The following is a 25,612-nucleotide window of genomic DNA, read 5'->3' as shown; positions in this document are numbered from 1 at the left end:
CATGTTTAAAAGTGTCCTTCAGAGACCCACAAACATAGTTGTCAGATCATTAGTGACATTCATGAATTAGTTTCTGACATCCCTCATAAGGCTTTGTTTCTAGACCTTTGATCATTTTGGTCTCCTTTCTCTTGATTCTTCCTGAAAGTGGTACCCTAAACTGGTGAGATCTGACCAAAACAGATAAAAGCATTTTTCTGTCTACCAGATGGAGTGATACACTGGACATTTTTGTAAGGTAGTCTCAAACACTCAAATTATCCAGTTAGTCCAATACATTGTAGTCAAAGGAAATGAATTGCACAAGCATACAAGAAAATGGACAGAGATACACTCCATTAAGTGTAGACTGCCTAACAATTTTGTGCATCTAATCTTGCTACTCAGCCTGGTATCTCATGGCATCTGGTTTTCAGGTCCCTACAACTGCCATGTTTTGAGAATTCTGTCAATTACTAATTTCCTTGAAATGTATAGTTATGGCTATACATTATTTGTAATTATAAATTTTGCATAAAATCCACCATTTTTGTGCAGAAAGCTTTGTGGAATACATTGGAATATGCAAATACCAGGTAAGAACTGTACAGAAAATATAAATTTTCCTGTAGCAAGAATATTCATTTTCCCTGCAGCAAGGGGAAAACTACAGAAATTATTTGTCCTCACTTGTGAGGATGAAATAGTCAAATATTTGTCTCTAGACTAGACTATATACATCGGCTTAACTCTGGAACATACCTAGGGATAAGTTCCATCTGACGTACAGATGTTATCACCTTAAAAGAACCAGAAATCACCTATATGATGCATTGTGAATATGCATACTTATAACACCGTACCATGTTTAAGATATGGTATTTTATCTTTTCTTTTGCTCTTTTCATTTATTTGGCTTTCCTTTTTATGGTATCGTTTATGAGTAAGTGCTTGAGAGCTAGTGTGGTGTAGTAGTTTGAGCATTCGACTATGAGTTCAAATACCCCTCAGCTATGGAAACCCACTGGATGACCTTGGACAAGTCACACTGCTTCAGCCTCAGAGCATTGCAATGACAAACCCCGTCTGATAAAACTTGCCAAGAAAACTCCATTATATGCTCACCTTAGGGTCACCATAGGTTGGGAAAGACCTGAAGGCACAACAACAATCTTGTAATATCTGCACATCGTGATCATTCCTATGTATCTCTATTTTCACTTTAAAGGATCTGAAAACAGTAATTTGCTATGAAATGGCAAGGCAGTAATATATAGGTTTTTCTACCGTAGTCTTTTTAAAATAATATATGTAAATATTACTGGTTTGTTGGAAGAAGACATCAACATCCCCCAAGATAAGCCTTTTTAAAAAAAACTAGAGAAACAACATTCTTTTCTTTTGTTCATCCTCTACACTTACAAGTGCTATGGAGAATATATTTATCTAATGTTGCTGGCTTCCATCATACACAATTGATAAGATTCTTGCCCTCACTTCTACGTCATTTTGTGATGTAGCAAGTAGTAGGGCATAAATTCTCGGGTCTCTTTCTTCATCTCTAGAATAACAGCATTTGTCTCCTTCTTTAGAGGTCTTTAAACAGAGGTTGGATGGCGATCTGTCACAGATGCTTTGATTGTGAGTTCCTGCATGGCAGGAGATTGGACTGGGTGGCCCTTGTGGTCTCTTCTATGATCTTGACTTTTATTTTTTTAAAACTTGCAACAAAAGCTGAATGGAAGAACAGCATTCTTACTAGCTAACTATTCATATAAAAGCTTAAAGTCACACTGACTTTATTATTTAATCTGGAAACTACTCTTCACAGCAGCTACTGAGTTCTGCAGTTCCCTCTGCACCAAAAAGGACTCAAATTTCGCAGTCTTGATTCTGTTTTGATGGTAGAAGTGAAAATGCTTGGCTTGATTCTACTGAGGGTAGAAGTAAAAAGAGATTCCTGTTTTTTCCTTCATTACTGCAAAGCACATTTCTCACCACCAGCAGTCTATATTCTGTGAAGCAAGACATACCACATCTTCCATGTCTAGATCTAATAAGGATATCGTTAGTTACTAAAGTACTGTACAAATGAAATGATATCGCTGCAACACACTTTGCAGAATTATGTGGAAAAATTCTCCTTAGTGAATTTCTTTCAGAGCAAAGTAGAATCCTTGAAGTAGATAAGTCAGAAAACTGTTTACAAGTGTTTAAAACTCACTGTTTCAGTTGTGATGATATCAGGTTATCTAATATGGACTGTATCAAATGTGTATTCAGCCACTGGCATATTTACCTATGTGGAATAAGCACTGCTATAAGATACAATGGATTTGTTCATCCATTAATACTATTCATGACCAAACAAATGACTTAACACAGTAGATCTGAACATCAATACAGACAGCTTGTCTTATGTATTTTCTTCCCCAGACAAGCACGGTTTGTACTTTCGATTGTATACATTAAGTGGAAGCCATATGGAAAGTAGTTTTGACTTATTAATGTAATTGTACAAAAGCAGTATAAGCAGGATGTTTAGCAGCAAACACTGGGTAGACTTTGTAGTGGTGTCACTTAAATTACCACCATGCAATTCTACCTACAATTTTTTCTTGCTGAACACAACCATTTATAGAATGCTGCTTAACTGGTTTGGTAGCGTTTAGTATAACATATAGGCAGATAGCAAGATACCAAGCTATTTATGTCTGATGATTTTTAATACAGAGCTTTGTAGATAAAAATCTGATATACCGTCGTCTTTACAGTATAAATCATAATATAAACAATGTCAAATTCAATCAGACAACATCGTAGTTGAAGGTCAGAGATATAGAACTTTGCTTATTTCAACAATAGTATGGTATTGCACAGCACATGATCTACTCAAAGTCCATCAGTTATTAAAATAACATGTTTCTTGCAAATGAAACAAACATATTTCAAAGTTATAATCCTGTACAAGAAGGATGCAAGTCCTACCACTTTTAATGGAGATTGGACTGCAGTTTAATGCTAGGCAACTGTTATCATAGAGAACAGCTAAATGAATAAGCCCGTCAAACTTGCTTTTTGAACATGTTCTCATTTGGAGCATGTTACCAGGTGAAAAGAATCTGAGCAGTAAGCAATAGAGCTCAAAATTCTAATTGAATTTGAGTGCATAGATCCACAAGCTGCCACAGAAATATGAATTAAAACACGTAATTTGAAGCTGAACACTATGGCCTGTTACAGACTGCCAAAATAAAGCTGCTTCGGGTCTCTTTGGAGGCATGCTATTTAAATGATGCATGGGTCCTAAGAGTCCGGAGGTCGTGCCAAAGCCACACTCCATTCCTAAGCACTGGAGTGCAGCTTTGGTGCAGCTTCTGGATTCTTAGGATGCATGCATCATTTAAACAGCATACCTCCAAAGAGACCCGGAGCAGCTTTATTTTGGCAGTCTGTAACAGGCCGAAGACTCTTTACCAGCATAACATACAGCCTAATTTAGTAAATTCACAGCTGATGAAGGAGATCACTACAAAGAGATTGCAGATCAAGAAACTGCCAGAAAGTGCCAAGAGTTCCTGTAGAATTTTTATAGTATAAGATGGGATCATACAAGCTGTTGTATTCCCTATCACCATGTATGGATGAGAGAGTTACACATTTAAGAAAGAAGAAAGGAAGAAGATCAATTCATTTGAGATGTGGTGATGGAGAAGAGTTCTGGGGATTTCGTGACCAGCCAAAAAGATGGGCCATAGAGCAGATCAAGCTAGAAAGCTCCCTGGAAGCCAAGATGACAAAATTTAGCCTGATGTACTTTGGACTCATCATGAGAAGGCATGAATCGTTGGAAAAACCAATAATGCTAGGAAAGGTAGAGGGAAGCAGAAAGAGAGGAAAGCCACATACTAGCTGTATGAACTCTTATTAAAAGTATGAGTTTGCAGGAACTGGCAGAGCAGTGGAGTACAGGGGGTCTTGGAGATGTCTCATCAGCAGGGTTCTCATGGGTCACGTTCCAACACAAATGCAGTCAACAAGAACAAAAGATGGGATGTCAAATCATTAATGCACATTTGAAAGGAAAAGTAAGGGATGCTCCATTGTTCCTTTCAGTGCTCTTTATTTTTCACAGGGCTGGGGAGCAGTGGTGGTTTTGGGGTTACTCCTTGTCCTACTCCAGTGTAAGATATTTTTCTTAATGTTACTCCTTCTCATATTATACTCTTATTATCCTTTTGTTACTCCTTATTCTTACTCCTACTCCTGTAAAAACCTCTTACTCCTTTACTCTTTACTCCTACTCCCCAGTCCTGATTTTTCACTCACCAATTCCCTTCTAATTGCTTATATCTAATTGCAAGCAGTATGCAAGCTCTCTGACCCTTGACTTAGCAAATTTTGACTGATGACAGAAGGGTGGGATTGTCAAACCAGGATCCATTCATCAGCCTTAAAACACAATTAATCCGCAGTCCTTATACATCATCTATAATTCCTTCCAATTTCTGTTCCAAGTTCAAAGATATGGTGAAATTGGTTTATAAAATTCTGTGGCACAAAAGGCAGTAAGGATTACTACCCTAGAAAGCCAAATCTTTGCAGAGGACAAGCTCATACAGGATATGTCATCAAATATTAGAACAGTCATTAAATTCATTTATATACATATAGTTATAGTATCACCTTGTAACACAAAGTCCCCAGGTGGCTCACAAAACAGATACAATATAAAGAACAAAACAAAAACTGATTAGAAAGTATAGTATAGCTATTGTTAGCAGAGAGTATCACACTGTAGCTGTGTTTGGATGACATGACAAACCAGAGTTTTGGAGATCTGGATTTAGTAGCATAAACTGCCTTGGCTTGTCCTGAATGTAGGTGTGGTTAAAGCACAGGATATCCATGCATAGTCCGCTTATCATGAACACCAAACTGAAGATTCTGCCTTATCTTTCTTATCTTATCTTTGAAGCCAGAGCCATAAGCAACAGCAAACCCAAGCTAATAAATCTGGCTTGGAGAGAGAAGCCAGACTCCCAGGTTTGGAGTTCATGAGAAGCAAACCATGAATGTCTGTGGTTTTCTTAGCCATTCCTAAGAAACACTCAGAGCCAGTACAGTGTAGTAGTTTCAGCACTGGATTACGACTCTAGAGACCAGGGCTGGAATCCTGGATCAGCCACGAAACCCACTGGATGACCTTGGACAAGTCACATGCTCTCAGCCTCAAAGGAAAGCAACTGCAAACCTCCTCTGAACAAATCTTGCCAAAAAAATCCCATGACAGGTTTGCCTTAGGGTCTCCATAAGTCAGAAACAACTTGAAGGCAAACAACAACATCAACAAACACCCAATGGTAGTAACTGGGCAAAGAGCACCAACATGCTACTCATTACTTGTAAGTCTGAGTTTGAGACACTCTTGGCTTATCATGATAATCAACTATGGCCAAGACATCATGAATTATGAAAAGGTTTAAGAGAATAAAATGGTGTTCAGCTGGGACCAAAATATCATAACTGATAGTAAAAGGAAAAATTCCCTGGTAAGTCTGCTTCATAATTATTTTTGTTATTATTATGATGATTTTATTTTATTTATATCCCACCTTTCTCCTGATATGGAGACTCAAGCAGCTCACAAAAAATTTAAAACCATACAAATTAAAAACAATGCAAAAACATTTAAAAAGTTAAAATATAACATTTAAATGAGTAGGATGTTACTACCAAAATGTCTTTCTCTCTAGCCACTGACCCACTTCACTTCCATTAGCTTGCACCCGGAAGACATCTTAAGGGAGAAGGTGCTCTTTCAGTAAACTGATGCCATCTCACTTGCAGCTTTAGTAGGTTAAAACTACCACCTTTGATTTGGTGCAGAAATCGCCAGCCTACCACTGCCCTATTTGCATAAGCTTCTGACAAGCATCCGGCTGGCTGACTACTGAAAGAAGAATCTGAAACTGGACAGAGCTGAGTCTGATGCAGGGTAGAAATTTTCAGCTTTTAGATTACTGGGCTTAATTCTCAAACATTAACTCCAGTCCTGAAACTGCTGAGCATACACATGCAGACTTTATACACAAAATCTGTATTTTTTGTGTTATATGAATATCTTCCATTTTCATTTGTTTTCTTGGAAAGAAGAGCAGAGTTTTGGGTATCTTTCAGAAGTATTACAAGTACTATTTATAGTTGGTTAGAATGGGTACATGAATATTTGATTTTGAGTTGCATTAAAAGTGACTGCAAAAGCCCAAGTATTCCATGGAGCTACGTGAATATATTTTCCATTCCACCACAACTGTGCAACATACACAAAACAGAGAGAAAGTGAGAGAGCACTCTTCTATAGCTGACTCATGGATATTCAGTGTTCATGTGAAAGTACTTGATCCCACCTTTAGTAGCTTTGTTGTTATATCTAGTTTATACCTATACCTAGGTGTGAGAATTTTGGTGACAGTTACATAAATTTATAGCCGATTCTGCAATTAAAGATATAGGCCAAGATTCTACAGGGTATATGAAAATTATCTTGATATTTTCAATTGTATATAGAATTCAATAGTAAAGATAATTTTGAACACCCTGTAGATCAACTACTAAGTTATATTTAGGCCCCAAACAGACAAGCTGGAAAGACTGCCATCAGGCCGCATTGGGGGAATGCTGTATAAGCCAAGACCTGCAGGATTCTTTTTGTACAATATTGCCAAAATCCGACCAATCTCTCCCCTCTACTGCCAAGATTCTGGCCCATGCCCTAGTGTCTCACGACTTGATTACTGTAACATCTCTGGCTGGCTCTTCTCTTTCTCACCTCCGTCCTTTAATTTCTGTCCAGCATTCAGCTCGACGCATTATCACATCTGTCCACCGCTCTGACCATATCTCTCCTTTGTTGGCATCCCTTCACTGGCTCCCCATCCCTTTCCGCATTCAGTATAAGCTCTGCTGTCCATTTTTAAAGCCTTCCATGGGCTGGCCCTCCTTACTTATCAGACCTTCTTTCCCTCACCTCCCACTCGGGCCCTCGTTCTGGTAGTCAAGGTCGACTGTCCAGCCCATGATTTCCTCTGCCCCACCTCGGATTCACCCCTTTCGCTCGCTCCCGTCTCACTCCTGGAACCTTCCCCCCTGAGCAAGAGCCATCACTTCTTTAACCAGCTTCAAAACTGAGTTGAAGACCATCCTGTTCAGAGAAGCATTCCCAGGCATGGCATAATTGTAACTTGCTATTTGATGTTCTTTTGTGTCCTGTTTTATTGAATCATTTCCTGATTGCTATGTATTTTATACGTATTGTCCTACTAGAGAGGCAGGCTAGCTCCAACAGGCCTCCCTGGAAGAAGTTTACCCATCCATTAAGAAGTCAAGCCCTCCCTCCAGTCCATCTGCCTTGGTCCAGGCCTCGGAGGTAGAGAAGAATTGATAGACCTCATCCCCTTCCCCACCACCACTCCCTTCTCCTTTTGTGTTGTGTCTTTTTGTAAGCCTGAGGGCAGGGAACCATCTATTTAAAAGATTGTATGTACAGTGCTGTGTAATTTACATTGCTTTATAAATAAAGGTTAAAATAATAAAATAATAATAAAATAATAATAATAATAATAATATAATAATAAATAAATGCATGCCCTGAACGGACCAGAAACTAGCTGAGCTTGCCCCAACCCAGAAAAGGTGAGGCAAAAAAATGAGCAGAAAAAGCCCCTCCTTTTCAGTGGCTGATTCAGACTGCGGCAACGGCCTGGATCGAGACCGGACATGTGTGGTTGCCACAGTCCTGCAGCAATCAGGCCAGGAACAACTCTGGCCACCACCTTTTCCCCCTGTCTGCTTGAGACTTTAGTTAAGCTACTTCATTAAGTATATTTAACTAAGCTGGGTCCCTGCCCTGACATTTCCACCTCCACCAATGACTTTGTGGCAACATTCAGAGAAGATCCTTTCACAATTCCTCCTCACACCAAAGACAGCTGCCAGGAGGGAGTAGAGAGATCAATCTGCTGTATCTGAAATCAACAGGAGAACAAACAACCATGGCTCAAAATGGATTCTGTCAAGTAAGCTAGGACTGGGAGACTATTATGATTCCACATATTTCTTACACTATTAATTATGTCAGGATTATGAGTATGAATTGGTTACAAATGTGTAACTCTACTATACATTATAACCACATTGTGAATTTCAGCCACAGTCTATCATGGGGGCAAGTCCAAAGCATCCAGGCCCGAGATTTTCAGACCAAAACTGGATTCATTGGGGAGAGTCCTGGTGCTGTACTAAAGCATTATTATTAAGCATTAACAACAATTGTTCAGAGCACAAAAAATATAAACTTTAACAAAGAGAAGAAATTTCTCCAATTGAAAATTACATTTTGAAGTTCAACACAGAACAGAAAAGAGGAACTTATTCTAGTTCTATTTTAAAATAACTGTTTTTAACGTCACGTGGCAACTGTAGTCCATCTAGAGTAAGTTTTTCAGGCTCTGCTTTGAAGAGAAACATTCACATTTTCTCTTGTAAACTACTGTGGCAAATTTGACACATTTTTAACATAACGAGAGTTGCTTTCCAACTAAAGGAATTTTTCAAGCAAAAATAGAGTTTCCAAACTTTGCTTTCATGGTTGTTGTGCCATTACCAATACCACTGTTTGATTATTATTAATTAAAGTCAGGTTTTGGAAGACTTCATCCTGAAAGTTGTCATCAGCATTGGTGGGGAGGAGGGTGAACAGAGAAAGGAGCAAGAAAGAAACAGAGTGACCAAGGAAAGAGGGGAAGGGTAGGCAGAGATTATGGGAATGGGAAGGGTAAAAAAATGAAAAGAGAGAGATGGGAGAAGATGCTTAGCTGGAGCTGCGTGGTGGGGGAAATGGAGAAGGAGGAAGAATCAAATGCCTAAGCAGAACTGAGAAAAAAGACAGATATAACAGGTTTTGCTGACAGTAGTGCAATTCACATGAGCCTCAGATGGAGAAAAGACATTTTACTGCAGCTTCAGCCATTTAGTGTAGGGTGTAGAAAGTGAGAACAAACTGAACAAGTTAACAATCAGATAGGAAAACCAAAGATTGCAGTCCTGTATCATCATGTTCAACAACAACTGAGGGAATTAGCCCTGGGCCAGCTCAGTATTTTCCTAAACCAACCATTACTTACTCATTGAGATAGGGTGTTGCTGTGGTTTGAGGGGCTGCTGAGGGAGAGGCGCATTGGACCAGGAAGTGCCCTAGTTGTCTACTGAAGCCAGTCTGAAGCAACCTGCATCGATGATGGACTGGCTCCTCGTAAGGAATGCTAAATCTGCCTGGGTTATTCCAGATCTTAACGGAGCTGTCCAGGTATGAAACACATTTTAGGGATAGGTTTCAATGTCTTAGGTCCAAAATACACTGCAAAAAATCCAGTTTGTGACCACTTAAATTCCTCTGGCACAATGATAGGGAACTGTAGCTTGTTGTGGCACCAGAGCTCTCGACAGAGGGGTCGTTCCCACTACAAGAATCTCAGAATCCTAATTTGATGTATATGCCCCCTAGTTCCCACTAGAAATCGTTCTAATCCTCACTGGATCGATTCCAGGGGAAAAAAGTGGAGCAAACACAAAAGCCCAGGGTTTTTTGGTAGCAGTTATTTTGTGTAAATCTACAGCACTATATAAAGGTTAATAATAATAATAATTGAAGTTGTTTTTGAGAAGAATCGATTCTCAAGCGAGTTCATAAGTGGGAATGACAGATCAGAATCGATTCATTCTTAAGGGGAGGGACTAAGGGTAGAGGGGTGTTTACGATCCCTACCAGTTTTTGGCAGATCCAGCATTTCCTCCCCTCTCAGCACTGCCTTGTACTTTGCCGGGGCATTTTTTAAAAAAGTAAAATTGATAGAATATTTGATTGATTGATCAATCAATGGATTGAGATCAGTCGATGGATCAAATGAATTGAATTTCTATCAATTTACTTTTTTAAAAAAAAACATTGTCTCCCCCCCCCCCCCTCATCCTTGTGCCTCATCCCCAGCTTCTCCCCGTCCCTGGCTTCCTCCTTCGGTCCCCATCTAGCTCCTTCTCCCTCCGTTCCCTGGTTTCCTCCTCCTCTGTCCTGGTTTTCTTCCTCTGTCCCCATCTGGCTCCTTCTCCTTCCATTCCCGTTTTCCCCTGTCCCAGCTTCTTCCTCTCCCTCCATTCCTTTCCTCCGTCCTCCTTTCCTCCTCATCCTGAGCTGAACTGAAATGGTGCCATGCCCAAAAAAGTGATTACACTGGGGTAAGAAAAGACCTGCTTTATAGTGGGAACAAGGAACCCTTGGAACGATTTCCAACACGGAGTGAGGGCGAATAGGGAATCGTCTAACTGCAAGTGGGAATGAGCCCAGTGAGGGCTAAATGAAGCCCTGGTGGTGCATGGGTTAAATGCCTGTACTGCAGCCATTCACTCGAAACCAGAAGGTTGCGAGTTCAAGATCAGCAAAAGGGCCCAAGCTTGACTCAGGCTTGCATCCTTCCAAGGTCGCTAAAATGAGTACCCAGACTGTTGGGGGCAAATTAGCTTACTTGCTAATTAGCTTACTTGCTGTTCACCGCTATGATCTTTGGAATAGCGGTATATAAATAAAACATATTATTATTATTATTATTATTATTATTATTATTAAATGTTTCACAAAACTACAGTTCCCAGAATTCCCCTGCACTGAACCAGGGCAGTCTCAAACTGGATTATTTCTGAAGTGTGCTTTGGACCTTAGATAATCCATTTAAGGTCTGGGATAAAACACTGAACAGATCCCATGCTCACATCCCATACAGTAAAAACTAATAATAAAATAAAAATGTACAAATGTGATTTCAGGACAACGTTTTTGTCCTCAGATCCTCTCCTTGTCCTGAGGCTCGGGGCGGGGTGGGGGGGAGCAGGCCTGAGACTCAAGTCTAAAACACCATGCAGAAATAACCCAGTTTGAGACCACTTTAACTCCCCTGGCTTAATGCTAGGGAATTCTGGCAACTGTAGATTTCTGAGACATTTAGCCTTCTCTGTCAGAGAGCTCTGGTGCCACAATAAACTACAATTCCCAAGATTCCTTAGCACTGAGCCAGGACAGTTAAAGTGACCTCAAACTGGATTATTCCTGCAGTGTTTTTGGATCTCAGTGTCAAGTTCTGATAGCAGGCAACACTGTCTACCAGACATCGCCTCTCAAAATTGAAAAAGAAAATCAAACAGTGTTATGATGGGAAAACAGAATTATAAAGAGCTATATTCCTCTTCCACAACAAGCAATTTTATACAATAAACTCACTGTATCTACCCTTATTTCTCTATGGCTCCATTTACATACAAATATACAATATATATATGAATTCAATGGGTCACACTTCTAAGAAGGTGTGTAGAATGCAACGAAAATTCTTTCCAAAGGACATCAGCATATGAACTTCTAAATACCATTTAACCACTGCGCCACCACCACCAGGGTTCCTAAATACCATAAGGTCTAAGGAAATTGATAGTAGAATCACATGATAAGCACTTTAAATGAAAAAACAAACAAAAGAACAACTTCCTCTTAGTAAAAGGATACATAAACAATACAGTGTAACAAGCGTGTTTCTTATAATAATCTTTCCTTTTCTCATCTATCTGGTATGATAATTACTAATTACTTCATGAGTGCACTTCCTGTAGTATTGACCATGGCTTGGTATCACATGTAAACACACTCATTTCCAAGATCTTGGGACAAAAGAAAATCTTTGGACTGAAGAAAGAAGGAAGGTAAAAAGATATACCAGTTGCACATTGGGTCTCTTCTCTCATGAACTGTAGAGTTTGTTGAAAGATATGCTGAAATAAGGTTTTTAAAGAATTAACAGTGAAATTAATTTTTAATTGAACATTTATTCCACGCATTAAAATTCCCATAATTTGTTATATATCTGTTTTTTCTTAATATGTGAATTTTCCAAGCATTAAAGTGTTTCAAATCCATAAAACTATGGACAATGAAAATAAGAGAAAGAAAACTGGTTGCATAATTTTTAATACAGTGCAGATAGCAAGACTGAAATACAACCAGAAGAGGAAGTAACTCTGTGTCTCAATCACCAAAAACACAGGATGAGGCTATAAATAAGCTAGTTTTCTGTTGAAAAAGAGTTGTTATCTCCACAGTATTTGAGCATTTTCACATTCTTATCCTATCTACATGCTACACAACCAGGTTTTTCCAGGTATTAAAACTGCATTGTTGGTAAATGCTTCCCAACATTGATTTTTATTTTAAATAACTTTTTTCCTTTAAGTATGTTTGCTAAAAATTAAATTTCAAAGTATTTTCAGATGTTTTGTTGTTATGGTCTTTAAGTTGACTCTGATTTATGATGACCACATCATGGAGTTTTCTTGGCAAGATTTATTCAGAGGGTTTCAGTTTGCCGTTGCCTTCCTCTTAAGTCTGAGAGAATATGACTTGCCCAAAGTCACCGAGTGGTTTCCTTGTCTCAATGGGAATTACAATCCTGATCTCTTGCGCCAACATTCAAACTACAGTTGCCCCTCTGTTTTCAAGGACTTGAAGTCCACGTCCCTCACCTGTTTGCGGGCAGCAAACAGAGGGGGACAAAATGGAGCATGTGTCTATGGTGCACGCCCATAGGTGCTCATCCCCATCCAAGCCAATGGGACTTGAATATAGGCAAATTTCTGTTTTCGCAGGGGAAGGGCAGAATGGATCCCCTGCAAAAACGGAGGGGTGATTGTACATTGCAATGGTTCCAGAAGTGCTACTCCCAGCCAGAATACAGTCACTGAATCAACTGCTTAATGGTAAGTCAGCACTTATGTAAATCTGTCAGCTAATGGGAGACACGTGCTGATAGAACTTCTTTCATTAGAATAAGAACTGGAGGATGGAAGGACTTCAGGTAGACACTTGTTTATCCCTCTGGAACTGGTTTTCAAGTGGCATCAAAGGGCTGCACGGTGATGAAAGGAAAAAGTTCTGTCTCACCGGCACTGAGTATTATTACAAGAGTAGTTCTTGTAAATAGATTTAGACCACATAACTTGAATAATACAACTTATGTCAGTTTAATATATGCCAGGAAAAGCCCCATAACATTATACAGAATGCCCCTGTTTATCTGGCAGGTTAGGGACCAGAATTCTATCAGAAAGTGGAATCAATTGAAAAATGGAATGGGGGGGGGATTAGTTTACAAATGCATTTTGGTTGCCAAAAACATAAACAACACACTATTACGTTTGAATGTGTGTAAAAGCTAAACAATGAACTATATACAGTGCACCCTTTGTGTACGCGGGGGATCCGTTCCAGACTCCCCCCACGTAAAACATATAACGCCTATGCTCAAGCCCCATTTAAATTAATGAGGCTCGTGCATGTGGCGGCATGGCAGCACGCATGCGCCATGGGTGCATGCCCCATTCATCCCTAGGGGATGTGCGCCCCTTCCCCCCGTGCGGCTTTCAGCGTATGTTGAAAACCACATATGACAGGGGTGCACTGTATATGCACACACAAGTGAAGTAAAATTACCAGAAGCATATATTTGGAAGGTTATCGCACCAGGGTTAAAACGTTCCCGGTGTGTTCTAACATGCACACGTGGGGGCACACATGGAGCATGATGGGAACCCGATGGGGCCCAGAACGCTTTTACCACACAGCAGAACGCCGCCTTCGCCGCTGGGCATTCCCATCGCGTTCCCATTGAGTTCCAGGGGACGCCATTTCTGGGGCGCTTTAGTTCCCAGAAATGGCGTCCCCTGGAACTCAATGGGAACACGATGGGAACACCTGGTGGCAACGGCAGCGTTCCGCTGTGCAGTAAAATAGCATTCTGGGCTCCATTGGGTTCCCATCAAGCTGCATGTGCGCCCCCGCGCGTGCACATTAGAACGCACCAGGGAACGTTTTAACCCCGGTGCGATAATCTTCTTAATGTCTTGTTGTTGTTCTTGTTGTTCTTTGCCTTCAAGTCATTTCTGACTTATGGCAACCCTAAGGCCAAACTATCATGGGGTTTGCTTGGCAAGTTTCTTCAGGTCAGGTTTGTCATTGCCATCCTCTGAGGCTGAGAAAGCGTGACTTGCCCAAGGTCATCCAGTGAGTTTCCATAGCCAAGCCAGGATTTGAACTCTGATCTCCAGAGTCATAGTCCAATGCTCAAACCACTACACCACATTGGCTCCTACACTCCTACATTGTGCTCAGTATAAATTGTCCCTCTGTTTGTCAGGACTTCATATCCGCAATCCTCACTTACTCATGAGGAGCAAACAGGGGAGGGGGTTAAAATGGGACGCAGCCTCATTCAACCCTGTGGGGCTTGAATATATGCGAGTTTCCATTTTCATTGGGGGGGGGGGTCCAGAATGGATCCCCTGCGAAAACAGAGGGTTGATTGTATATAATATTATATTGTATTATAAGCAAAAATACTGTAAAGCAATATTATATTGTAAGAAACACACTGCCCACAATCTCAGAAGCACTATGGACTGAACACACAGAGAGAGGAGCAAAAAGGTGTGAAGCACTGCTTGTTTTGGATTGCTGTGGAGAGGCTTGCATTGCATTTTCCCCTCTCAGTTTGCTTTACAAGCAGCACATACATGCAAGCAGTCCAAAATGAGCCTCCATAGGAAAAGCTGACACAACCCCTCTCTTTTTACACTTGCAAACTACACAAGTTCCATTAATTGAAGGAGAGGTGCACTCTTTCCATAGGTAAGCCTTGGGACTGCACGTGTAGCTGAGGGGTCCCAAGCGTATTTCATGGGCAAGAAGAACTGACAAAAGAGTGGGCCCCCTAGTCAAATTAATGAAACTTGTGTGTAATTTGCAAATGTAGAAAGAGCAAGTTGTAAAAAGCAGAGGCTTTCCATTGTGCCAAGGTCACTGTACCCCTAATGCCCCCTAAGGTGTTATTCTGAAGCACATGTCTTAACCTCAAATGCCATTTCATTTAGACCAACAATCTTGAAACTGAGAATCAAGGTTTTTCTAGTAATCCTTATAGCAACAGCGGTAAAGCATACTCCAAAGGTTTTCTGTTACAGTTTTCACTAGATCCATCCAACAAGGCCAGTGACCACAGACTGTAAGGAGATACACTCCAAAATATGTGTAGAGTACCTAATCAGCCCTCTTACTCAAATCTTATACGGCCTTTAGAATACCAAAACTGTCAGTCAAGGCAAGTGGAAAGCGATCATAATACCTTTAACATGAAACCACAAAAAGCTGTGCAATCATAGAGAAATCCAATTAATCTGAAAATCAGAATAAGAGTGAATGGTTTCATGAAAGTCAGATCAAGCAAAGAAGATAAAAGTGAAAAGCGACATGGACAGCAGACAGTGAGGAAACAAAGGGAAACAGAAGATCAAAAACATATTGCCCATAGTCCATTTAATAATTTTTAATTTATTTTAAACAGTGTTACTGCAATTAGTATTACTAGCGTTACTGTTAGACTTTATAAGAGTTTGAAACATGTGACCATCACAGAAGAATTCAACATAATTTAAAAACAGCTCAACTCATCTAATCCAGTCATTACAGCAAAATCTTGCCTCAGTTTCCACTGAGCTTTAGAGTGGTGGAAGTGTTGTGACAAACTGCTTTTGCGTCTGCCTTCTCAAAAGAATTCAGTGAGAAGTGAAACCTTACCCTGCGCCAAAGGATTTAGCTTCATTAGAGAAGAAGCAGCATTCTTCTCTCACTTCATATCAGGCTTAGGAGAGGGTGAGCAGGTGTTTCTGCTGCGAGTTACCTTCCCCAATGCCTGCTGCAAAATGCAACAAGACACAAGCTATTATTTGAGGTTTCTGCATATGGCCAAGAACCCAAGACAGTTTTTAAAAGAAAAAGCAACAACTGAACCACAAACCCAAACCAAAATGTGTGAATTCCATATGTACACACACATGCAGACTCCAAAATTTTTTAAAGGTCTGAGAATATTCTGATTGAGAAATCTTAAGCTAGTCACTCACTCACATCTTCTTCCACTCCTGAACCAGTATAGATGGTGAGGGGAGAGAATAACAAAATAGAGAGCATGAAGAAATATATATGCTGTGCCAAAGTCCTGGAAATTGTGATGCATTAAAATATGTTACACACACACACACTTGTGTGTCTGACTGTGCACATCTGTGCGTGTATTACACACACCCTTAACTATTCTATTAGGTGAAAATTTAACTATGCTGAGAAACAAGTGGACAAAGAACAATAGGAATTCATTTTAACCAATGTATCACCTTACTATCTTCTTCTACCTTCTGCTGCAATTTCAAATACAGAATACTAATAAAAGATTTTTTAAAAAGATGCCCTCTTGCCACATACTGTGCTGTGAAGATGCAAAGTTTGTTCAAAACAAAAACAATTGCTCAGTTCACAATGTGAAAAATTACTTGTTTTAAAAAGACTGTAGCTGCCAGTTTTTAATTTCCTTGTTATTTAGAGGAATGCCTTGCAGGACAATTGAATCTTTATTTCTTAAGATGAAGGCTGCTGTTCAGCACACATAGTTAAGCTGTTTCAAACTGACTAAAGTCAATGGGATAGAAACAACCTGTCTGCAAGACTGCAATCATAAACGTTGTCTATTGTTTGGTGACATACAATATGGGTTCAGTCAGCTATTTCGATAAAAGTTATAGGCAATACCACAAATTTACACTGAGATCCTCTGTGTATTTACTCAGAACAAGTCAAGTCTCACTTTGTTCAACAGAGCTTACTTCCAAGTAAACATGAAGCCTACATTCATTTCCTTCACAAGTTAATCATGTAAAAATCTGTAGTAATGCTGACCATGCTTATCTTACAACCTATGAATGTCAACATATGCCTGAGTTTGAGGCACATCTAACAGCTATATTTGTATCAATTTCAAAAGTTACACCCACTTGACAGAACATGAAGAGTAACAAGAAATGAAAAGTCAAGTCTCAAACTTCAGATGAATGCAGTCAAGTTAGGGAGTTATACTTTTTGTTCACATTAATTCAAGTATGCTTTTTTGTTCTAATTCACTTTTGCATTTACATACACCAAGACCAATTAGCAAAATAATGACAATAACAATCAAGAGCCACTTTGGCATATACCACATTATACTGAGTGCAAGCTGAATTAAAATTTTTGACCTGTTGTTTAGTACTAATGTGATTTCTCTGGGGGAAAACACTATAGGCCTCATTTCCACTACGATATAAATCATAGCAGGATTCAAGGTAAATTACTCTAGTTCTCATTTGAAATTGATCCTGATCCTTATCAGATCGATTTCAATGGGGAAAATGCGGGTAAAACTCAAAAATCTCAAGGTTTCCTACACCACTTCCAAAGTGGTGTTTTTTGGGATGAATCGTTTTATTGTAAGATAAATAGATTCATCCCAGTGGAAACCACAGGCTGATTCGCATCCACCACCGGTGACAGCGAAATGGTAGGTGAAGCTGCAATGGCCCCTGCCATCTCCTTGTCACTGTCATTCCCTCCCTCCCCCACCCTCCCTGCCTACCTGGGTGCTGATGACTGGGGCTCGGCAGCAGCGATGGCACTGGTGGCCCTCTCCTCCAGTCCTCCTCCTCCATGGCGTTCCTTGCTGCCCAGCTTCCTTCTTCTTCTCTGCCCCAGTAGGCCTACATTAGAAGGAGGCTGGGTGCAGAAAGAGAGAGGCAGCAGGCCCGAAGGACACAGGACAGAGAATGGAGAACACACATGTGTGATTTCCTCCGGGCCCCCGCAAAGGAGGGGAGAGATGCAGGCCAGGAGTACGGAGGCACACACGCACATGCATCCTCCGTCCTCTGGGTCTGTTGTCTCTCTCCTTCCACCACCAACCTCCTTCTAATGTAGGCCTACCAGGGCAGAGAAGGAGAAGGAGGCTGGGAAGCGGGGAGCACCACGGAGAAGGAGGAGGAAGACCGGAGGAGAGGATCACCACTGCCGCCACCGGGCCCCACCCACCAGCACCCAGGTAGGCAGGGAGGCTGGGGAAGAAGGAAGGGAGGGGAGGAGGAGGAGGAAGAAGAAGAGGCACCCTTGGATCACTGGATCTTAAGGTAGGAAGGGGGAGAGGGAGAAGAAAAGGGATGGCTGCTGGTCTTCCCCAATGGGAATGACAAGCATTAAAAAAAAAAAAAACAATTCCAAACAGGCCCCCTTTCCATAATGGGGACAAGGGGTCTTTTGGAATCTGGGTTTTCCCTGTGGCAGACCCTGAAATGGATGTGAGTTATTCCCCCAGTGGGAATGGGCCCAATTCCATTTGATATAAATGGAAAAACATCCAAATGTATATAAAATTAAATATGAAATCTACAGCTCAAAATCAGTGCCCCAAAGTTGAAATATACAGTTAAAAGGGTAGTAGCAATATTTATTCAGTGCATTCACTAAAGACACTATACAGCAAGAGAAGACAATTAATGTTTTTAAGGAATTTAAGTATAAGTACAGTAAAACCAAGTCTGAAAAAACAAGTGGTTACATATCATCGTCAAGCACATCCAGAACTATGTTGAACTGAAACAAATTTACATGTTTTCCAGAGGAATACTGCAAAGAATGCTATGTTTGTCTGAGAAAATACTAATTTGCTCATTTTCATGTTATGTTGCCTTTGCCATTCCATTCTAAGGCCTAACCATGCCTATTTTCTTAAAGCTGTCAAGGATAGCCTTCGCTATCGTGAAAAAAATGGGGAAAAACACATAGAGACACAAAGACATACCAAGAGTTTTTAACACAAGGATACAAACTCATGAGCCAATAGTTCCACCTGTGCAGAATCTCCCTAGTCTGGAAGGACTAATGAGGGCATATCGCCGCCATCATCACAGATATCTCAGGAAATACTACCATAACCAAACAGGTGCAGACATCTGAGTTAAACTGTCCATAGCAAACAGTAGGCCAAGGTGGGTGCAAGGAAATCACATGATGTCATTCTTCCCTTCATGCCTATAAAGTCATTACTGTTGTTTTTAATATTTAATGTTCAGTATCATAGCCCCAACTGATCTCACAAGGAAATGAATTCTTAAACACTTCTGTTACTGGCAAACTCCCTCTGAACAAATTCTGCAAAGAAAACCAATGACAGGTTTTAAGATCACCATAGGTCAGAAATGATTATCACATGGACCCTTACCCTCCCTGAAATGTGGCTGAATCATCCGTAAAGTGCACAGGTGTGATACCCAATCGCACTTGCCTCCCATGATTTAATCATCATTGAGGTGTCAGGCTCCTCTCCTGTCCTCAAAGTGTTCACGGAGTAGCCATTTCTCCAATAACATAAGTTCCTGTTGTTGAAAAATGGCTGCCCCGTGAAAGATTTGAGGATGGGAGAAGAGTCCAACGCCCCAATGACGATTAAATCACAGGAGGCAACAGCAATTGGCTATCACACCTGCACACTTTATGGATGATTTAGCCACATTTCAGGGGCAGTAAGGTTCCGTGTGATAATGAGGCACACAACAACAACAAAAGGCAATCTTATTATGGAGTTGTCTTTACAACATTTGTTCAGAAGGGGTATGTCATTGCCTTTCAAGGTGGAGACTGTGTCACTTGCCCAAGGTCACCCAGGGTGTTTCCATGACCCAACAGGGATTCAAACCCTCATCTCCCGGAGTCATAGTCTGACACTCAAGTCACTATACCATGCTGGTTCCTATTTGTGTCTTAGCTAATTCAAAACAGAAAAAATACAAGAGAAGAACAGGCAGAGCTCATACCCAACTTTGTTCACTTTGCACAATGAGAATCTATGCAAGTAAACTAAGGGTCAAAAGAAGCAGCATGATGTAGCCCCTTTGAGTGCCAGATCAGGGCTGTGGCAACTATAAGCAGCAAAATGTCGGTCCTTTTTGCTGGAAAAAGGACATCTTTTCAGCACTCCCGTGATGTGACATATAAACACTGTGCTGGCTGAATGCTGCAATGCTGCCTGCCATCTGTCTGGTGTATTGTGCCAGTCTACTTTGCTCTTAAGTCATCTTACAAGCTGTCAGGTCAGACACCATTAATAAACATACAGGTTAGCAAGAGTAATACGGACAGGTTGCTTAGGAAGGAAAGCCCTAAACCCAGCATCGAAACATAGGTCAATAACCTCTTAACCAGACAGTCCGAAAAATCCTTCCATGGAACAGATTAACAAAGAAAGGATGGAAATATGCATCTCCACAATACCGCATAATTGCCTACATGGAATTCATTGTTGCCTTTGTCTAGAAACCAGCCAGAATCTCATTTAGTGTAAACAACCCAGTTTAATAGACACTTCTTAGGCTAACACCTGCATTGGAACACACTTAGCCACTGCACAACTTCTAAATTTTGCAAGAAGTTCCCTATTCAAAAACTGACCACAGAAATATACATATTAGGGGAAGCAGTCACATTTTCTTGTATTTCCCCCCAAATGTGAAGATTGATGTGGAAACTTGATAGAATGGACTGATGACTCAATACTCTGGCATCCCTATCTGTTGTTACATCTTTTTTCAAACTGTACAGAAATGTATGTATGTGCCATGGGCTGCCTGCCCTGCATAGATCCACACATTCTTTTCAATGTCTGAAATGAAACTATGATGTTTTCCACACAACAAGGAGCCATGCTTACTTAACCCTCACCTATACACACTCATTTCTACACAGAATAATTGCCGAAAAGCGATCGTGTCTAACAAAAGGTGGAGCTTGTTTTGATTACATGTGCTCTCTCACAAACTGTTTCCCCTTAGATTTTCCCATGTATCATGTGGCACAATCATCATACCCTCTCTTGTTTCTCTGTTTGTCTCTTCCTCTTGCACTGTAGCCAAGGCCTAACAAAATAATCATCTATGAAGATTGGAAGCAAATACTCATCAAAGGTCTATCACTGGACCTGTGAGAAATTCCACAAATTACTTGCATTTTAAAAGGAATACATGCATTCCAGCTTGTCACGTGAACAATTCTAAAATGCTTAAGATGGAATGAAACCTAAGGAGCTGAACAGAATAAACCCACCATTCAAGATATAAACAAGAGTCTGGGTGGAATTTATATGAAAAGCACACATACATTTAACAAATACTCCTCATGAACATATTATACCAAGTTTAACTACAGTACTTCACCTTAATGTCTCACAAAAGCGAGAATCATTCTTTGCCATGATGCATGCACCATTTAAATAAGATATTATTCGGTTAATTTAGGCTGAACACCCACTGTCCTCACCAGGACTCTAAACCACTTTGCATGCAAATATTTTCATTCAAAAGGTTTGTGGGCTGCAAACTGAAGAGTAGTTTTTAGTATTCCTGGATAAACAAGACCACACACTGTTAACAAAACTGGTGGAGTTTCATGCCAATACAGAGAATCAAAAGGAAAATTCATTTATGTGTATAGAGACATAGGGAGGGAAAGATTATCAGACTTTTTTTAATTGGGTTTGAGGTTCTGAAGCCACCTGCCAGCTCTTCAGGGGACATTTGTAAAAGCCTGGACTGCTGGTAAAAGTATCATGCTGCTCTGTAGATCACAAAGCAGGAAAGATTCAAAGACCTAGCTGTGTTAGTCTGGAAAATCAGTCTCAAAGGGATCATGTAGCACCCTTGAGACTAAATAAAAGAAAGAAGCTGGTAGTATGAGCTGTTGTGTTGATTCTGCCTTGAAGTCATTTTTTACAACCCTAAGGCAAACATATCACAGGGTTTTCTTGGCAAGTTTCATCAGAGAGGAGTTTACCCTTGCTATCCTCTGAGGCTGAGAGAATGTGACTTGCCCAAAGTCACTCAGTGTGGTTTTCATGTCCTAAATCAGTGGGCCTGAACAGACAAGCCAAAATAAAGCTGCCTCGGGTCACTTTGGAGGTATGCTGTTGAAATGACACATGCATCTTAAGAGTCCAGAAGCTGCACCAAAGCTGCGCTTCAGTCTGTAGAACTGGAGCGTGGCTTTGGCGTGGCTTCCAGCCTCTTAGGACACATGTGTCATTTAAACAGCACATTTCCAAAGTGGCCCAAAGCAGCTTTATTTTGGCCTGTCAAGTCTGTAGACTTTGAGCCTATTTCCTCACATGTCTGAAGAAGAAAGCTCAAGTCTAGGAAAGCTCATGCTCTCAGCTTTTTTCTTTCACATATCCAGGAATAGCTGCAAAGTACAGCATCATCCAAAATCCACAAAAATGCGACACAATGGACCCTTGGTATCTGCGGGTTTGGTTCCAGGGCCCACAGTGGACACCATAACCTGTGGATGCCCAGTCCCATTAAATACAATGGCAGATTAAACTCGCATCTCCAACCTATAATATAGCAAAATCAAGGTTTTTTTTGGAATTTATATAGTTTTTAAACATTTTCAAGCCATGGACATTTGAACTTGTGGATGAAGAATCTGTGGGTATGGAGGGCCAACTGTATCTGGTTTGAGTCAACCAAAACACATATTATACATGGCGCAAGCTTTTGAAGCTCCACTGGCTTCTTCCATCAGACAAAGGTGTTAAAAAAGATACAGGTGTGTGTATACATACAGTGGTCCCTCCACATTTGCTGGGGTTAGGAGTGAAGGACCCCCATGAATGTGGAAAAACTGCAAATAACAAACTTTTTACCTGAGAGAACACCTCTCTAGGAATCTCCAATTCCTCCAGTGCAAGTCTATGGTCAACACCTGTCATCACAGAATCAAGCTGGAGACCTAGAGATGGCTAGAGAAGTGTTTTCTCTAGGAACTTCTAGCACAACTCTATGGTTGACTTCTGGCTGAGTCGCACTGGAGGACCTAGAGATTCCTAGAGAGACCATATATTAATCAAAACTGCAAATAATCAAAACTGCAAAAGTTAAAGCTGCAAATGTGGAGAGCCAACTGTCTATATTATATACACTCATCCCTCCATTTTTGTGGCTTTGGTATTTGCGGATTTGATTATTCACAGATTTGATCAATATGTTCATTCTAGGAATATCTAGGTCCTCCAGTGCAAATCTGTGGTCAACTTTAACAAAAAGTTGCACTGAAAGACCTAGAGATTCCTAGAGCGAATACTCTACTAGGCATTTGTAGCTCCTCCAGGGCAGTTCTATGGTCAGTGTCTGTCGGACTCTGACCACAGAGTTGCCCTGGAGGACTTAGACATTCCTAGAGAGGTGTCCTCAGGTAAAAACATGATGTTTTTGTTATCTGCGGTTTTTCCATATTCATGAGGGTCTTGTGCCCCAGCTCTATCAAATATGGATGGACAAGTGTGTATGTGTGTATCTCATATACATACACACACATATCTGCAAATATGGGGGGGGGTACAACGGTCTACCTCATTATAAAAAGCATATATACACACAAACACAGACGTATACATATTCTTTCTTTCAGTCAGTCAGTCTCTGGGGTGCTCCAAGCTCCCTTTGCCAGACAGGGCAGGAGAGCAGCTTAGCTTCGAGGGTGTGAAGCTGGCCCAGGTCTAAGGCAAGAGGCGGCGCCTGGAGGGCGGGCGAGGGCTCCAGAGGAAGCCAGCAGCCGGCCCCATCCTCCGGGACCGAGCCTTGCGGGGAGAAGAAAGCGAGGAGCCAGAGCCTCCCCCCTTCTGTCGCCCAGCTTCTCTTTGGGGCTCCTTTCTTCCTTCCAGGGCTGCCCACCGCTCTCCCCAGGAGCCTGGAGTTGGGGCACTTCTAGTGGGACCAAACCGGATTAAGAACTCCCAGCCCTCTTTGGGCTGGGAGAGGAAAGGCCCAGTGGGGGGCTCTGGGGCGGAGGAGGAGGAGGGGGGGAGACCGAGCCCCTTCCCCTCCTCCTCCTCCTCCTCCCTTTGTGGCGCCTTGGCTGCTGCTGCTGCTGCTGCTGCTGCCTTCCTGGGGACTCCTGCTCACTCACCCACAGTGGCCAAGGTCTCCAGGTCCTCCAGTCTGTAGGCAGAGGAAGAGCAGCAGGAGGAGGAGGAGGAGGAAGAGCAGGCGGCAGTGGAGGAGTCCTGGGCCGCTCCTCCGCTGCTTCCCAGCGCCTCACAGCCTCCGGGGCTCCGAGCCCCCACTTTGGCCCTCACTGCGCTCAGAGTCTCCATAAGGGAAGGCAAGGGCTGGAGGAGGAGGAGGAGGAGGCTGCTCCGGTCCTGAGGTTGAGGGTCTCTCTCTCTCTCTTTCTGCGGAGGGTGTCCTCCTCTCAGCAGCTGCCCGGGTCTCCTGCCCTGAGGCGAGCAGAGGGAGCAGCAGCTGCAAAGCGGCGGACGCCCAGCATTGCGCCTGGGATGAGCGCGATCGGGGCTCCTGCTCTTTCGGCTTCCGGACCAGGGCTCCGCGGCGCAGACAATGGGCTGCCCAAGGCCGGCCTCTCGCTCGCTCGCTCGCCAGCCAGGCAGCCGGTGGCACGCGGGAGGAGCAGGAGGAGGAGGAAGGAGGGGCTCCCTGCAGCTGCTGCAGAAAGAAGAAGCCTCGCAAGGGCAGGGCAGAAGGAGGGGCCAAGGAGGAAGAGGAGGAAGAGGAAGGCAGCCCCAGCAGCAGCAGACAAACGCTTGGGGAGCCCTTCTAGGTGCCCAACGTCCGGGCTGAACAGATTTTGTTTTCCAGGACGCCTCCCGACCTGCCAGTCTGCATGGAGTCCCAAAGGGTCCTCCTTTTTTTTCCAGGACACTCCCAGGAGAGAGTCCAAAGTGTCCTCCTTTTCCCCCAGGACGCCCCCCTCCATGGCAACCAGGAGGGAGCCCAAAATGTCCTCCACTGGGAACAGGGCTAAGGAACATGAATGTTTCTCTTCCTCGTACCTGCGTGCTGCTTCTGTACAGACTGTCACAGCTCTCTCCTTGAGTTCTGGCTTCATCATATGACTATTGTTTAGCTTGTGTTTTTCTCGAATGTCCTATATTCAGGGTGACCAGAGGGTGACCTTCTGCCCAGGAGGGACTCCAAAATGTCTTCCCTTTTGAACAGGACTAAGAAGCATGGATTTGCATTGATATTACAAGTTGTTTTTTAGCTTGTGTTTGACCATATCCTCTATTGTTCTTGAATGTCTTATATTCAGGGTGAACAGAGGTCCTCCTTTTCCTGGACACATCCCTACATTTCAGGCCTCTGTCCAGGAGGGCCTCCAAAATCTCCATTTGGAGCAAGACTAAGAAGCTTGAGTTTGTATCTTTATAGGACTGTTGTTTAGCTTTTGTTTGATCATGTCCTCCCTTTTTCTTAAATGTCCTACAGTTAGGGTGACCAGATATCTTCTCCAGAACACATCCTTGCATTCAGCCTTCTGTCCAGAGGGAATTTGAAAATGGCCTCCATTTAAGCAAAAACATGAGTTCATATTTATATCAGTGTTTTTAGCTTTTGTTTGGTCACATCTTACATTTTTCTGGAATGTCCTACAGTCAGGGTGACCAGAGAGCCTCCTCCTTTTCCAGGACAAGTCCTGCATTTTAGCCTTCTGTCCAGGAGGGGTTTCAAGATGTCTTCCATTGGGAGCACAACTAAGAAGCATGGATTTACATTTATATGTTTATATTTATTTGGCCTTGTTCCTCATCGTTCTGGAATGGCTTACATTTTGCAG

The 25,612-nt window shown here is 41.9% G+C and overlaps 1 protein-coding gene across 1 annotated transcript in view; it reads right to left on the bottom strand.

Moving 5' to 3' along the window:
• PRKX (protein kinase X-linked) overlaps positions 1-24,404 on the bottom strand; it is a 78,883-nt gene extending 54,479 nt beyond the window's left edge. Inside the window, exon 1 of the mRNA XM_042460756.1 lies at positions 23,945-24,404. Within this exon, the coding sequence (XP_042316690.1) occupies positions 23,945-24,131 (187 nt within the window). The 5' untranslated portion in view covers positions 24,132-24,404. The remainder of the gene's footprint in view (positions 1-23,944) is intronic.
• Between the last annotated feature and the right edge of the window lie 1,208 nt (positions 24,405-25,612).

The sequence above is a fragment of the Sceloporus undulatus genome, chromosome 3, assembly GCF_019175285.1.
Source record: "Sceloporus undulatus isolate JIND9_A2432 ecotype Alabama chromosome 3, SceUnd_v1.1, whole genome shotgun sequence".
Classification (NCBI taxonomy): domain Eukaryota; kingdom Metazoa; phylum Chordata; class Lepidosauria; order Squamata; family Phrynosomatidae; genus Sceloporus; species Sceloporus undulatus.
Note: the sequence above shows the minus strand (reverse complement) of the source record. Positions and strands in the feature narration are given on the sequence as shown.